The following is a 16,450-nucleotide window of genomic DNA, read 5'->3' as shown; positions in this document are numbered from 1 at the left end:
TTTACTGATGACGTACTCCCGAACAACGGCAAACGCCAGCCGACCGCGGAGAAAACCAGCCAACCACAGCCGACCTTGCTCCCGAACAACTCCCAACCATGGTCGGGGGAAGGTCGGGAGAACATGTTCGGCTATGTGTAACCTAGACTTTAAATTGTCATGTCAGTTGATTTTGACCCACTGGTGACAAATTATGGCGGCAACCGTAGTCGGCATGGCGGCACTGGCCTGTGTGACAGGCTGGATAAAAGTTCCAGACAATATGTATGCTGCCAGATAAAGATGTCTTACTGGGGGACAACTGCCGTGGAAATCGAAAAACTTTCGAAAGACGGTTAGCTTGAGGCATGAATCCCATCTTCTTTATAACGCACTCTAGCCTATGTTACACAATTTCGCTGCCAGTGGCTGTTAGCCCCCTGTGCGGGTTGGTTAGTCGGGCGGGCCACTGGGAGGGCGGTTTAGTCTCTCCATGAAAGCCACCCTGACAAGACAGCCACCCTGGCAAGAAAGCCACCCTTGCAAGACAGCCATCATGGCAAGACAGCCACCCTGGCAAGAAGACAGCCACCCTGGCAAGAAGACAGCCACCCTGGCAAGAAGACAGCCATCTTGGCAAGACAGCCACCCTGGCAGAAAGACAGCCACCCTGGCAAGACAGCCACCCTGGCAAGAAAGACGCCCTGACAGTTCTTGCCAGCCTAGCAAGACAGCCACCCTGGCAAGACAGCCACCCTGATGGACACGGACTTGGCCGTCACTGTGATTTTGCCACCGGTTGGACTGTTTTGAGATTTGGTCAGGCCCACCGGCGAATGTTAAGTTTCCAACTGTCACCATCAAAGACCTTTGAGACTTTGAACAAACTTAAGCAAAAACTTTTTCAAATGTCAGTAAATGCTGTATACATACGGTAATGGTGGGAATCCGCAAATATTTGTTTCTAAATTGGCATGACGAGGCAAATCAAACACCGATGGAAGAACCGCGCTACTATCCCAAGTTCGTGTGGGTGTATATAGTCCTCTGTTCTACGACAGATCCCATAAATTGTTTTTGATAGCCGATTGGTGCTTATGGCACTTCTGTGTATCCTAGTGACCTCCATAAAATGAAAGTATTTTTTTTGGTACGTGTGTGTGTGTGTGTTTGTGTACGTGTATGTGTGTGTGTCTGTGGGTGTGTGCGTGCATGATGTGTGTATACATGTGTTTGTATGTGTTTCTGTGTTTGCGTATGTGTGCGTGTACATGTGTGTGTGTGTGTGCTAGTGTTTCCTGATATCTGTAGTTATCACAGAGTTCTCTGTATGTATTATATATGATAATATTTGAATATTCGATATGTAGGTAGGTGTTAAGGACACGACAAGAATACATACATAATTCTAACACGACACGACGGTCGTGGTTAATTTTGGGCACCCTGGTGTGTGACCTTGGTACTGCAGCAGAACTTCCTTTTTGTATCTTATGTCTCGGAATTGCTATGGTCTTATTTTTTTGGTGTCAGACTGCAATTTTTCTTTCAGTTTGTTGACAGTCCTACTGGCCATGGTTACCATGGTAACCGGGCACGGTCCAACTGAAAAACAGCTTCAGGAAGCCGTTGCTATGGTGACCAAGGAGTTGGGGGACGCCCACTGTGTCCGTACGGGTAACGACGTCGTTTGTGAGGAAAGTAAGTATGAAATACTCAGTTTGTAAGCCTCTATTTTGTTGCGGAGGACTTCATCAATTCCGACACTGCTGTACCAAAAGAAGCTGTCTTTTGATAGACTTCAGATTTCTTTGAAATTTGTATCAAGTCAAATATCCAGTTTATTTAACTGCCGTTTGTGATTTTTATTTATCTTAGTCATTACCTTTGCCAAGAAGGTTATGTTTTCGGTGACGTTTGTGATTGGGTTTGCTTGGTTCCTTGTGGCCAGCAAGTTGTGAATGTGATCTTTTAAAATCTACTGTATGAGTAGGCCTTGGCAATATGGAAGACAAATCTAATTATAGGCTTCCTAGCGGCATTACTTGGTACTGCAGTACAACGTTTGGTTTTGATATCTAGGTACCAATAACGCAGTGCGCATAACTTCCTTTGTATTCTTATTTGTTAATACATTCATTAGGGAATAATATTTGAGCAGATTAACAATTCCCCTCTATCTTGTAGAGCCCCGTCGGTCTAAGGTGGTTTCTGTGGCTGCAAGCAAGAGTCAACGTCATCTCGCAGCCATGCACCGTCCCACGCCCAGGACACTCAAGCTCAGCCAATCAGCTGTCTTCTTGGAGAAGGTGGCCAAGAGCCTCATGAACAGGTGAATCACTTTGAAGAGAAATTACCGACCAATCACGTTGCCGTCTATGGCGAGGAAGCAACGTGATTGGGTGACTGGTTGATTGAATCAATTTGCATCATAGGGCAGTCAATTAGATTTTCTGAGTGTGAACAGCCCTATTCAGGATTGATTCGCATTCATCACAATCCTCTTTTCGCCAATCTCGGGGTGGATTGATTCGAATCGACTATCAGCGTTTTGCAGATGTGAACACCCAATTCGGTTCAATGCGAATAGCTCTGACGTCACGAGATCTAGAAAAATTCACAATCCAAAAGATACAGTCTAAAAGCCGACACACTCCACCACAGCACAGTTTCCACTTGGATTTCTGTTACATGCGACTTTTTACCAGGTCTTCAAAAAATTTTGCTATACTTTTTATGCACCCACGTCATATCCGCTTGGAGTCGCGGACAGATACTGTGTTTGCGACCTTGAATGTAAATGCAAGAGCGCAGATTCAATGACAGGTGTTAACGCAAATAAATCGATAGCTATTCGAATTGACAAATTCAGTTCAAATTGATTCGCGTAGATTTTACCGAGTGGGAACACGGCCTTAGCTGTGACAAGTCCTCCGATGCAATAGAACTAGCAGTCATGCGATGGCTTGAGGGTGATTAAAGAGGTATTATCTGTTAATAGACCCATTTCCAGTTACGGCGGCCATTTCGAATTTTCCGGGGTCAGCTCGGGGTCATACGCCAAAGCGAGGCTTGACAGGGTTGGGGCTCTTATAACCAAGTCAAGTCTCATTTTAGTGCATGCCCCCGAGCTGACCCCGGACAATTAAAAATGGCCGCCGTGACTGGAAAGGGGTCTATTGCTTTGAACAAAACTATTCCTATACAGTCCTGACCACTTCACCGTGGACCAGCTGGGCCAAGTTGAGTCCCGTACCATAACGGGACAGTGTGACGAGGCACCCGAGGCATCCGAGGCACCGGCACCTACAAGTAGCTGCGAGCCACGTTGGGTAGACGACAAAGAGTTTAGAACTGCAAACGGCTGTGCCAACAACAACATGAACTCCCTGTGGGGAAGCCCAGAGCAATGTCTGAAAAGAATGCTCGACCCGCAATACGGAAATGGTATGTGGCTGGTACATGTGCATGCGTTAACCTTGACCTTTTAGTGACGCCTCAGGGGTGAAGGCATTTGAGTATGTAATTTGAGTCATAGATATAGAATTCAGTGAGGTCATTATTTAGTGAGTGAGTGAGTGAGTGAGTGAGTGAGTGAGTGAGTGAGTGAGTGAGTGAGTGAGTGAGTGAGTGAGTGAGTGAGTGAGTGAGTGAGATATGGAATGCAGCTTAGGAACAACTTCACTTCAAAAATAGAAACATTCACAATTAATGCAAAGCGAAAGTTCACATATTGCCTGTGAACTTTATCCAATGGAGCCGGGCAGTCAAGTTGGGTGGTGCCCCTCTACTCCGCTCTTTTCACAGGGGTCACAGGTGATAGAATAGCTTGATTAAAGTAGCATTTTGCACAAGAAATGCATGAAGTTTAAACGTAGCTGAGCTTCTATGTCTTGTACTGTCTATGAATTTTCTCATTCCAGACCCGCTGCTTGCACATTGTATTTGACAAACAAAGACCATGGAATACTGGCCTGCAATTAGTCCTTCTTAGCGCTGACCAACCGAAAGCTAGCCAATCAGTTGACCCTATGTCTGCTGTAGGTGGTAACGCTACCAGCCAATCACGTCGCCGCCTATGGTTAAGAGGCAACGCGATTGGCTTATCTAAATTACCCGATGCATTCTTGTCTTTTGTGTTGCTATAGGTATTAATGAGCCCCGCACCGCCAAAAACGGCGACTCCCTCCCAAACGCCCGCCATGTCAGCCTCGTTATGCATGAGGATATGCGGAAATCAAGTCATGAAACCAGTCACATGTTGATGCAGTTTGGTCAGTTCATGTCTCACGAAATTACAATGACAGCCGCACCCGATGAAGGTTTGTAATGTCTTTTTATTATAGTTATTAACCTTTGTCCATAAACTTTGCCCCTTTTTCATGATTGTTATAATGTCGTATATCATTGGGAAGTTTAATTTTCTATTCCCCTTCAAATGATATCTTTAATAATTTGTAATGGGAGCTCATTTCGTCACCAAAAAAAATTCCGATATTGTTTTTGCGCAATTTCATTTTCTTGGTATGGCTGGTTGACCATTTTGCTTTTGCTATATCTCATTTCCGCAGACGTCAGTTGTCCTTGTGAAATGGGCGCCGGGGATTTAGAATGTTTTAACATTCCCATTCCCGAGAACGACCCCGATTTTCCTGGAAGGTCCTGTATAGAGTTCATCCGCTCTAGCGCCTGTCCGAACAAAGGATGCAGTATGGGCCCGCGACAGCAGTTCGACCAGGTCACCGCCTTCGTGGACGCCTCGAATGTCTATGGCGATTCGGAGGAAGACATGGCTAGCCTCAGAGATTCTGATGGTAGGTGCCATTCTTTATTCCAAGCTTTAGGTTTGTACATTGTTAAGCAACGACCCTAGCATCCCGGCCTGTGACCCGACCTCCCTCTGCGTTAATTAGCGCTGCACTATCTTTAGCCAATCAGATACACTCCGGTTCGTAATTGTAGGGACAACTACCAGCCAATCAGGATGACTATCGACCATAGGCTGTGACGTGATTGGCTGGTAAGACTGATCAGCCGTCCGAGAAGGAAGAGTCGCAGGCTGGCACGCCACACCCTCCTAAAAGCAGGACCCATATCGCTCGATTCGTTGGCTCGCTCGCGTAGGGGCCCTGCTCTTTAGCCCCGCTAGACACGGTTCTGGGGACGTTACTGACAGTTGCTCATGAATAATTGATGAGCTATCCTTATTTGGCACAATTGGGCGGTTAAGTTGTTCTGAACCTAAAGTAACGACGTGAGACGTAACCTGATTGGTTAAAAGCTTCCCAGCGTCCTTTGCGCTTTTGTTTGAGATGAGGTTTAGCAAACCCTCTGATTGTCTGAAGCTGTTTTGGTGGCGACGGCGCCAGAACCGTGTCTACCGGGGCTAAAGAGCAGGGCCCCTACGCGAGCGAGCCAACCGTCGGAATCGAGCGATAGGGGTACTGCTTTTAGGAGGGTGGTACGCCAGGGCCATTGCCTGGCATATGGTCCGGCTAAACTGTCACTCAAATCGGTCGATTCACCGTTACATTCCCTTCTGTCAACAGGGTTCCTCCTCAAGTCAAGACCAAACCCTCCCGAACCAACAAAGAAGGAGTTACTGCCTGAGGCCCCAGAAGACTGGGGCTTTGAGTGTGAGGGACCTGCCAACGAGAAGTGCTCACAGGCAGGAGACACCAGAGTCAACCAGCAGCCAGCGCTAACTTCCTTGCACACCGTCTTCATGCGAGAACACAACCGGATCGCCATGGAGCTCAACAAAGACAATGGCTGGGGTGACGATCGGGTGTTCTTTGAAACCAGAAAAATCGTTGGCGCGCTGCTGCAGAAAATTGCGTACGGCGAATATCTTCCTCTCGTTCTGGGATCTAAGGCCATGACCAAATATGAACTAACCCTGACCCAGAGCGGGGATTTCTCTGGGTACAACCCGACCGTGAACCCGGGTATCTATAACGTGTTCGCCACGGCAGCCTACCGATTCGGCCACAGCGTGGTTCAAAATGGATTCGACCGCTATGATTCGGACTTTAACAGCCAGTGCCCGATCAAGCTGGCCTATAGTTTGGACAACCCAACATACGTATTGGACGGCGCTGAAGGCGGACCGGACTCCATCATACGGGGACTAACCACCCAGCCCCGACAGGACGCCGACCGGTTCATGGTCTCGGGCATGACGAAGTTCCTATTTGCGGATCCTCCCGGATCAGATAATGGCATTGACCTGGCAGCCGTGAACATCCAGCGGGGACGAGACCATGGACTGCCCGGCTACAACGCCTGGAGGGAGAAGTGTAGGCTCCACAGGGCACCGAGGTTCCGCGACCTTGCACCACAGATCCCCGATGAAACAACCCGAGAAAAGCTGAAGAGCCTATACAGGTACTAATGAACATAATATGTAGGTTCACATACGTCGTACGATCGTCGTGCGATTGCAAAGTGAAGGTATTATTGGTTCAGCATGTACATGCCTGGGTTGCCCAAATAGCCGGAGGCTTTTACTAAAGACGAACCCATGTGCGGTTATAGGACTGTAGGTTTTGAACCACTCTCAAGGGGGCATGCCCCTACTCTTTTTAGAAAGGTTTGGTGGGTTCTTTTACGTATGCGGGGTGTGGCTCTCCCGAAACACGGGACCTCCATTTAACGTCCTATCCGTGGGACGTACCTTACCGAAGCTAAGTACTCATTTACACCTTAGTGAAGTGAGGAAAGTCGCGTAAGCTGTCTTTCCCAAGGGCACAACGTCGGGGAGCATGCCCAGGCATGTCTGGGGGCAGGCCGGTTTCGAACTCGGGTTCCCTTGTTTGACAGTCGTATGTGATATCCATTCCACCACACGACGCCACCAAAATGTCATCTGTATGTCTATTTACCTAAAGCACTATAGATTCTTGTCGGCGGTTGGTTCTGTCACAGCCATTAAACCTCTGCCACATCACAATCGTACAACGGCCTACGACGAATGTGACATCACCCTTAATCATATATATGCATATTCGAAGCAATGCAAATGCTTTATATGTATCAACACCAATCGATCGGTTTGGAACTCAGATTCGAATCAGCCATGACCCAACAAATCGCTTTCTAAGTTGCCTTTACGACTTAATCTGACAAAACAAACTCGCCAGTGAGATGCTGGAAGGTGTCAGCTTTTAGAAAATATTTTCACATTGGCAATTTTGGCATTTTGGAAGTGATAGAAAGTGACCACGATTGAACGTTTGAAAAAAATGCTACTACTTTTCGTTAAACGTTAAATCACGGTCACTTTCTGTCACTTCCAAAGTGCCACAATTGTCAATCTGAAAACATTTTTACGAAAGCTGACACCTTCCAGCATCTCACTTGCGAGTTTGTTTTCCAAGGTTAAGTCGTTAAGGCAACTTAGAAAACGATTTCGTCGGGTCTTGGCTGATTTGAATTTCAGTTTCGAAGCGATCGATTGGTCGAGGTGATCAAACGATGTATCAAATATAAACAAGTCGAACTTCTTTTCCGTTAACAACTTGCAGCCACGTGGACGACATCGACCTGTTTGTTGGCGGTCTTGCCGAGGAGTCCGTGCCGGACGGTATCGTGGGCCCAACCTTCGCCTGTCTGATCGGCATGCAGTTCCAGGACATCCGCAAGGGGGACCGCTTCTGGTTCGAGAACGCTGGACAGTTTAAGAAAGGTTGGTAAAAGCTACGCTCATTAACAGATTTAGGGAAGTTAGTGCTAAAATATGTACAAAAGACAGAATGGAAATAGATTTCAAACTGTAACTACTTATACTCAAAATTTGATGTTTTCTACTATACGCATATACATGTGCATGTATTATACGTATAGTCTTTGTTTAGAACGTTATGATAAAGCGAACTGAAGCCTCCATTTTGCTACGAGTTAAGCTTAGCTGATACGGAAACAAGCGGTGCACGTACAGGTTGGTTAAGTAAAGTAATCTCGAACTAGTTTAGCTCAAATGAACTCAATGAACAGATGAGCTTATCTTCCACTGGTCATGACAGAGAAGACAGACGCTATGTACAGTATTTACAGGTTTATTGTAGTAGTAGTCCACTGTTTTCTGCTGCTGCAGTAGTTGAAACATCCTGCAGCCGCATTCAGCCTTCCTTCAGTCCCTTCCACTTTGTCCTATTCGCTGCGAGCTGCGGTTTCTTTCTGACCGCAACGGTCCTTGACCTCTTTCCTTCAGGTCTGCCCTCAGTAGGCTCAGTAAGTTTTTGCAGTGTCTTCCTTTTCTGGAACTATATCTGTTGCATCCTATCAGGGCGAAGTCTAGAGCCTGTTGTGCAGGTGTGTCGGTCGGCATTCTCAGAATGTGTCCGAACATAGACAACCTGGCGTCTTTCACTTTTGTTGACAGCGGGCTTGTGTTACACAGCTTGTACAGTGTTTTATTTGAGATCAGGCTATTTGGCCATCGATGCCCTGTGATTGTTCGTAGGTGTTTTCGGTGGCATGCGCCTAGCTTGTCTATCGCCGTCTGTGGAGCAGCCCAGCTGTTACAGTTGTAGATCATGATTGACACACATGCGACATTATACAACTGTAGCTTCTTCTCCAATGGACTTTTTGATCGTTGAATCCAGATTTTCCAAAGGGACCTGAATGCAAGATTGCCCATGGTACACCGTGCTGCTATGTCGGATGAGCTACAGAGGAGGCTTTTCATTCTCATATTTTTCCAGTGTGTCTGCCAAGTAGACATGGGTGGATTCTGTCTTGTCTTCATTCATGAATAGATTTGAGTCTTTCAGATTGTTAGCAGCTACCGGTAGCAGTCTTTCCAGTACATCTCTTTCCTCGTCGATAAAGTCGACATCGTTCGCATATTTCATTTCCAATGGCATGCCAAGAGGTGATGCTGGTGGGTTGGGTCTTGATGAGTGTCTTCTTATTGTGGATAGTGCAGATGCTAGGTAACAGGTGAACAGTACTGGAGAGAGGCTATCACCTTGTGGGGACCCTATTGTTGTTTCGAAATCAGCCGAGTATGTTGATCCGACACGGACTTTCAACTTAGTGCCAGCCGGGAGTAGTCTCACAAAACGTAGTTCGTCTTCATTACATCCTACCTGGTCTAGCACGTCCAGGATTTTGGACCTTTTGATGGTATCAAATGCCCGGGACATATCTATTCCCATCTTGTAGAAGTCCCAATGTTTAGACATAACCACTGAGGTGAGCATGCGTTGGGCCCACAGGTTTATTGTACCGGGGAAATTCCCCTAGCTCTTTTCGACAAGCATAATGAACAGTGGACCACGACTTAACGTTCCGTCCTAAGGACTACGTCCCTTTCCGGTGGTAGCGTGCATGTCGGGTGAGCGACGCAGCCGAGATCGAACCCGGGGCTTCTAGTTCCTGAGGCAAGATCGCTAACCACTGGACTACGCACGCTCCCTAAATCCCTGGATGACAAAGTTTTTTTGGACACAGCAGATCGTTTTATTCGAGGCCAACTTTCCAGTGACCTTTCTCGGACAATGCTAACTGTTTCTATTTTTCACCACAGCTAGATGCAGTGTGAAGAATGTGGTTCCAAACTTGATTGAGTTTATGGTCTCATCCATGAGTTTTTTTCGCCCAATAAGATTATATGTTATATAATACGTGTTTTACATGGGCGCGTTCGTAATGTAGATATACAAAATGTGCCAATGTTATTCATTGTATGCTGAGAACATTTACCCTACATTAATTTTAAAAGATTGCCAACATTTTAACTACACACAATCACTTTTTATAGCAATTACAAACTGCACTTAGCTGCACCCCCAAAAAGGCACTTTCCAGCTGTAAGCACATGACCGCATCACACACAATGGCCGGGTGTACACGTACGATCTCGCGCGCGGCTGCCGAACTTTACCTGCTAATTTCTTCAATTACAAACAAGCTTGCATCAGTTTGAGATCAGCTGGGCTAGCTAAAATGGGATTTTCATACCCATAAAACACAAGTTCATGCAGCCTTTTTTTTGACCACGGACTCACTCGGATTAATACATGAATGAGACCTTATAACATATTCTCTTACATTTTCCTCCAGAACAACTTGAGGAGATCAAGAAGACCAGCCTGGCCCGGATCCTGTGCGACAACACGGACGGCACGACCCACCTGCAGCCGGACGTCTTCAGGCTGCCCACACAGCCTGGGAACGAGAGGGTGGCCTGCTCATCTCTGTACCAGATGGACCTGACCAAGTGGAAGGAGTAGCAAGTCGTGCCAGAAACAGGGAGACTGTAACGACTGCTTGGAGATTAACCAGGCCTCTCGCACGTAGAACCTGGTTCAATTTTTTTTTTGTATTGTAAAGCCAACAAGCGTGATTCAATAAGCTAGTTCACGGTTGCTACTACGCATGTGCAGTGTCAAAGGTGAAGGCCCCCTGCTTGTAAACAGTTCTCGTCTCGACATTGTCTCGATTTGCATAACAACGCCCCGACGGGTTTTGTTTACGTCTCTTTTGGGCCTTCACCTTTGACATTGCACATGCGTAGTAGCAACCGTGAACTAGCTTATAGACTAATAGGTAATCGAGCAATATGTGCAGACGTTCCTACCAAAAAGATGTGAGATTGTGCTTAATCAGATACTGTAGAGGACAATAGAAAAAGGTGCATGTTTGAGATAGTTTTATTGTCGTTTGAAAGCTAGACAGTGTAGTGAACACTGCACGAAATGGCCTCTGATCCTGACGTATCCTGACGTGGTTCGGAACCCAAGATCCGGAAGAATCCGAACGGATCCGGGGCCGTATATTTCTCGGCAGGCTAATTGGCATCCAAATATTGGGACGCAAGGTACCACTTGCATACACGGTGGTCAAATTTATGCTCAGAAACTCCCATGTCCAGCCGAATTCGAACGCTGTTCCATGATGTTCGAAATGACGTAATCGAATCCGAACCCGCGTTCGATTCGGGGTCATATGCGGTCATTGGAAGTTCTCACTGTAAATCTGCGCGGCCGGTCCCCTTTCCCAGCTTCAGGAAAAAAAAAACTACGTTTGTCGCAAATATTACCTGTTTTCTGGAGAGTACATACATGCTTGCACTTTGTTGTGGACATCTAACATGTAACGAAGCAACTGGCGTCGTTTTTTGTGACATTGAATATTAGAAGGATTGTTTACGGCGGTGTTAATTACCCCCTCCCCCTATACGTGCGGCATGACATGCGTTCAAACATCGTAAAGGTGCGGCTCCAAGAAACAGCCACCTTACCTCATTAACGATTCAAAATGACCGTAACGGTTTTCCCGAGGTTTTTGTTTTTGGGATTTTTGAAAAATGTCATTGATTTTGAATTATGGGTGATTGAGTGCGAAAAATGTCAAAAAATAGCATTTTTTCACAGATTTGTCGATATTCACAATACTTAGAATAAGAAATCAAAAAAATCCCAAAAACACAGTTTTGTTTTGTTCCTGGTCGACGAAAAATGTGAAGATAAGAGATGTTTATTGACATTTAAAGCCAGGCCTTTGCGATGTGTGCCTGAAAAAACGGTCTCCCTAAAACCTGAAAATAATCGTGTTTGGGAGCAAATTATAGAAAAATCAGCCATTCAGCGCAAATTGACGACATTCAAAGTTTGCAAAATCGCTAATTTCGTTTTATTTTTACAAAATTTTCCCGTCCCTACTATTTTGTTTATCTATAAATGTTTTGCCGTTAGCCAAAACGTTGCCCCGGGTAACCCGATACCTTGTCGAACGCGCGTAGCAACGGGAGAGAATACCCTAGTGACAGACCACCGTGATATTTGAGTTGTGTAAGTACGTTGCGACCGGTGTAATGGCCGAGTGGGTAGAGTGTTCGCCTTGCATACGGTAGGTCGTGAGTTCGAACCCCGGCCGGGTCATAACAAAGACTCTAAAAATGGTACATACTGCTTTCTCTGCTTATCACTCAGCATTTGGGAAATAGTATGGAAGTTAAATACACACCACTACCAGTGGACAAGCCCCCTGCTGTAGTGATTGCACAAAGTGTGGCCCAAGGGCTACTGAAACGGAGATGGGCGCCGCCCTATGCACCATCGGTGCGGGAAGGAACTTTGACTTTGACTTTGAAGTACGTTATGTTGTAAAAGTGGTACCATGAGTCCCAAAATTTGGATGCCTATTAGCCTGCCGAGAAATAAACGACCGCGCATCCGTTCAGATTCTTCCGGATCTTAGGTTTCGGATCACGCCAGGATACGTCAGGATCCGAGGCCATGTCATGCAGTGGAAGTGTACAGCATCAGTTTTTCCTTTGCTTAGCACAACAAATAGCATAACGTTTCGTTAACTTTGTAAAGAATGCTATAAACTACACATAAATCTCATCAATGACCTTAGTTGTAGTCTTAAATTGTTATCTTTGAAGCACGGAGTCACTTGGAGACAATAAGTCATACTTTCTGTACAATAGTTTAAGTTTTTTTTCTTATTGCCTTGCAACAAGGGAAAGAAGTATACGCCAAAAATAGATACTCAAGCAACTGGATGAGATTATAACACAGACGTTTCAGACAGCTTCCGCTATCTTTCGTCAGCGACTATCTTATCACCTGGATGTCTAACCTTCATTAACGGAAAGTAGTATAGTTTTTTCCAATGTATTAAATGCTCTGTTAAGTAAATCGTGTGTGTTTGCACGTATAACCCCTCATGTTTGTTAGCTGCTTTTTATAGTTATCTACATCCATCCAAATTTGCATTTAGATTACGGAGGAAATATATGTAATGATAGTATGTCAGTTGTTCTGTTGTGTTGAAACTATTAATAAATGATAACATGGCACTGAATGCGAGTTCTATGATAATTCTTGTACTCAAAGTGTCCTTGAATTCAAATTCTAATAAAAGCTGTATACCAATTGAATCATTGTCATTGATATGACTACTAGACAATATGATTTGTAGAGAAAGATGATTTGCTTCAAATATATTACACATTCTAGAACTACCCAGCTTCCCTGAAGCTCAAGATGATTATCAGAAGGCGTATATGACGTAAATAAACTTTTGAGAAATTTTGTTTACTCGCATAAGAAGATTGACAGGTGTCTAATACGTCAAGTCACAGAATCTGAAGTAGTCTTAGGAGTATCCTAATCAATGCCAACAAATTTAAATTTCTTTTGCATTTAGACAGACCGTCGATAAGATAAACTGTTATCTAAATTTCCATCATTATGAAAAAGCAAGGACATTACTTTGTACCCACACTCAATATGCATGCGATTAACACGTCTGCGGTATCACAGCGACTTCTAGCAGTTATTGTCAATACTGCAGTACATTTTTTTCGGTACTGCAGTTTTTACAAGAAATGATAGAGGTCGCTATGATACCGTCTACAAGGAAAACCCATTGAGAAATTGAACTGTTAATTTGTGAGCGGGCGTTGTCAAGACCCCACTGTATCCGGGACAACAAAATGTACCTATGACTTACGTACGGGCAGATGAGTGTGCGCTGTGGGGCGTGGACGTGTGGGTGGCAAGAGAAACTCTCAAGGCAGGGCGCGTTGAAGATCCGACGATGTTTGACAGCTCGGAATTTCTCCACTGCCCTGTACTTCGATGTTTATTCGCATAAGGACGCTCACATCATCGTCAAAATCAAGTTATTATGAGGAGGAAATGTAGCTAACTATCAGAAATTTCGAAGATACCAACTCCAAGACATAAGAAGCATTTCTGGACGTGTATGAAAGGCAGCATGGGCTGGGCATTGAAACAAAGCGTGCCAATTTCTAGACAGTGGACGGAATCCCCGCGCACCGCCAATTACTGTGCTAAACAAGAGAGGTTAGTACATATCTAATATTTAAACAGTAGACGACAAAAATGTAACATAAAATCAGCCTTGTTGTGTCCGCTACTTGCCTAAATTGGCATCGCATTTATTTTTTTTTCGTAGGACGACCCCTCGGGCTCGAGCCGTCCCCAGCAGCAAGAGGACGTCAAAAGACGGCAAGACGCCCGTCTGGCAGAAACACTGCGGCGGGCGTGTTCTACGTACTTTTTCTTTCCATTAACAGTCTTTGATTTTTATGTGGCTGTTATACTCTTCTCAGTTCCGCGGCACATTGCCATTTCTGAGGATTCGGACTTGGCGAGATTATGGTCGCAGCTTTTAGAAACAGCTCAAGAGCTCTTGAAAATGTGGGTATGCTGGCCGAATTTTCGTTTTCCGCCGGTGTCCCGCACCGCTCGGAAAGTCGAAATTCAGGGAGTATCAGGGCCTTTACACACCCGTCAAATTCACCGTGTAATGGTTGTGTCCATGGATTTCAGGGATCGCCGTGTCCGGTCCTAGATTTTTTTCTTACATTCAAAGGATAGCATCTGATAGTGGCCACTGTGAATCATGAATGCCGTAACAGAACACGTATGGGGTTAACAAATTGATTGGGGGGGGGGGGACGAAATCGCTAGCGATTTTGTACCCCTGTGGGTGGGAGATCACCAAAGGGGTGCAAATTCACTAATGATTTCGCACCTGGGGATGCAAATTCACTGGGGGTGCGAGATCCCTGTTACACCGGCAACTAAAGAATATGAATCGAATCTTCGAATGTATTCAATCATAAGTCACAAATTATCAGTGTAATTTTGTTGTTGTCCATGATAAGAGTGAAAACTTAAAATTAAAGCCTTGTGTCACTTATTGCTTGTGGCGGAATCGGCCTTTTCTCTTTCACCATGGCGGTCAAATTGAATAAGTCCCTTGAGTGATATCGACCACTATAGACAGATTTGACTGTATATTGCATGGGGAGGGAGTGAAATATGTTGTATTTCCTCTCGAGCAAACGACGGCCTTTCTGGTTACATCGGAATTTGTCATAACCTTTTCTTACTAAATCGTTGTCTATGAGTTGTCGCACAAACCGATCTTCAACCACCTACAAAAAAAAACGATTAAAGACTACGTTGCAAGTTATGGTCATCCAAGGGGGAATTAGCTTTAAAAAAACGGAAACCACGTGCACGCAGTTTTAGAGAATTTGACATCGGCAGCGGATCGTGTTGGCACTTGGGGTTAAGGAGTCAGAGGCGAGAAGTAAATTACGTACCAAATGAATGAATGAATGAATGAATGCATGAATGAATGAATGAATGAATGAAAACTTTATTACCGTGTCTTGCGCCATTTTGCGGGCTTATAAGACACCGTATACGTTACATTAATTACATAAACAAAAGATCAGAAGTACAGAGATAAACATAAACGACTAAAAGCAGAATATGCACATGGTGGAATAAATAGATAAATAAATGTATAACATACAAAAGGTGGATGAACATAAGTATCAACTCAGGTTGGATAATCATAAATGTAAATAAACAGGAATTTTGCAAACCGGAGCATATGAACCTGTGTAAATCACATGAAATATAACAGAAAGAAGCACAAACAGTAACATAATGTGGTAGATTTCAATTACTATGAATATATGTGATTTCTTAATTTTGCGCAGGCTTTTTGAATGAAGTTTGCTATTTCGTTTACTCCCTCATTAAACAACCATTTAATTCTGACTTTGTCTCTGTCCCAAACGACCTCAGGAGCAAAGTCAAACATTTTACGAAAGAGAGAGTCACAAAGATTGTCATAGAAACGACAGTAAAAGAGAAACTGTGTCTCTACTTCGTTTAAATGGCAAAAATCACAAATTCTGTTTTCCTCGGGAATTCCCTGGTAATATTTGAGTGACTTTACATCTCATATATGTAATACTGATGATATCAAGAGCTCTCAAATTTGTGTGGTCATAAAATTGGAATTTCATAAAATTATTCTGATACTATCATGATACAATATGTTGATGTAAATTGTATGTCTTGTCACTAGGCTAAAGTTGCATGACATCTTAAGAGGCCCTTAGCTTCCTTCTTATTTATAATGCATTGGGGTATTTTGGAGGAGATGAACCACACACACAAAAACATACGATTATACAAACACACATACACACTAAAAACTGATAAAGTTGTTATACAATTGTTAGTTACAATACATTTCTTATATTCAGCATACTCCAAAATCTTATTCTAAATATGGATAATTTTATGTCAAGTTTTCTATATCCGAAACTCGATGAAAATCGCCTCTTTGACTTAAATTTTAATTTCAACTACAAACGAAATTATATTGGACCACTTTGTTGACCACATATCATCATTTTTTATAAAATTACACGCCGAGATGAGTCATTAAAACCTTAACTTTATATCGACAAAATATATGATTATCAAATATTCACTTTCTCGTTCGTCTTGTATAATTGTCATTAATTTTATTTATTAATTAGGCAAATAAGGTGTTGCATAACATAACATCGACCAACCCCTTTCACTCTACAGTGAACGTGACTTGAATATGGAAAATATAACTGTGAAAACACAAAAAAATACAAACTAATACCTCCTCGTAAAGTGGTAGC

At 44.1% G+C, this 16,450-nt stretch overlaps 1 protein-coding gene across 1 annotated transcript; it reads left to right on the top strand.

Annotated features, from left to right (window-relative positions):
- The first annotated feature begins 1,490 nt into the window (after nucleotides 1-1,490).
- Nucleotides 1,491-10,220, top strand: LOC136447722 (peroxidasin homolog). Its single transcript, XM_066446765.1, has 8 exons — nucleotides 1,491-1,680; nucleotides 2,167-2,311; nucleotides 3,188-3,426; nucleotides 4,128-4,296; nucleotides 4,549-4,793; nucleotides 5,529-6,366; nucleotides 7,506-7,666; nucleotides 10,051-10,220. The coding sequence occupies exons 1-8, from the start codon at nucleotides 1,554-1,556 to the stop codon at nucleotides 10,218-10,220; spliced, it is 2,094 nt and encodes a 697-aa protein (XP_066302862.1). The 5' UTR covers nucleotides 1,491-1,553.
- The last annotated feature ends 6,230 nt before the right edge of the window (nucleotides 10,221-16,450 follow it).

This window comes from Branchiostoma lanceolatum, chromosome 13, assembly GCF_035083965.1.
Source record: "Branchiostoma lanceolatum isolate klBraLanc5 chromosome 13, klBraLanc5.hap2, whole genome shotgun sequence".
In the NCBI taxonomy this organism is placed as follows: domain Eukaryota; kingdom Metazoa; phylum Chordata; class Leptocardii; order Amphioxiformes; family Branchiostomatidae; genus Branchiostoma; species Branchiostoma lanceolatum.
Note: the sequence above shows the minus strand (reverse complement) of the source record. Positions and strands in the feature narration are given on the sequence as shown.

Coding starts and splice junctions, on each gene's coding strand:
- LOC136447722 (XM_066446765.1), top strand. CDS start 1,554: ATGGTTACCATGGTAACCGGGCACGGTCCAACTGAAAAACAGCTTCAG. Junction 4,794..5,528: donor TAGCCTCAGAGATTCTGATG/GTAGGTGCCATT, acceptor TTCTGTCAACAG/GGTTCCTCCTCAAGTCAAGA. Junction 7,667..10,050: donor CGCTGGACAGTTTAAGAAAG/GTTGGTAAAAGC, acceptor ATTTTCCTCCAG/AACAACTTGAGGAGATCAAG.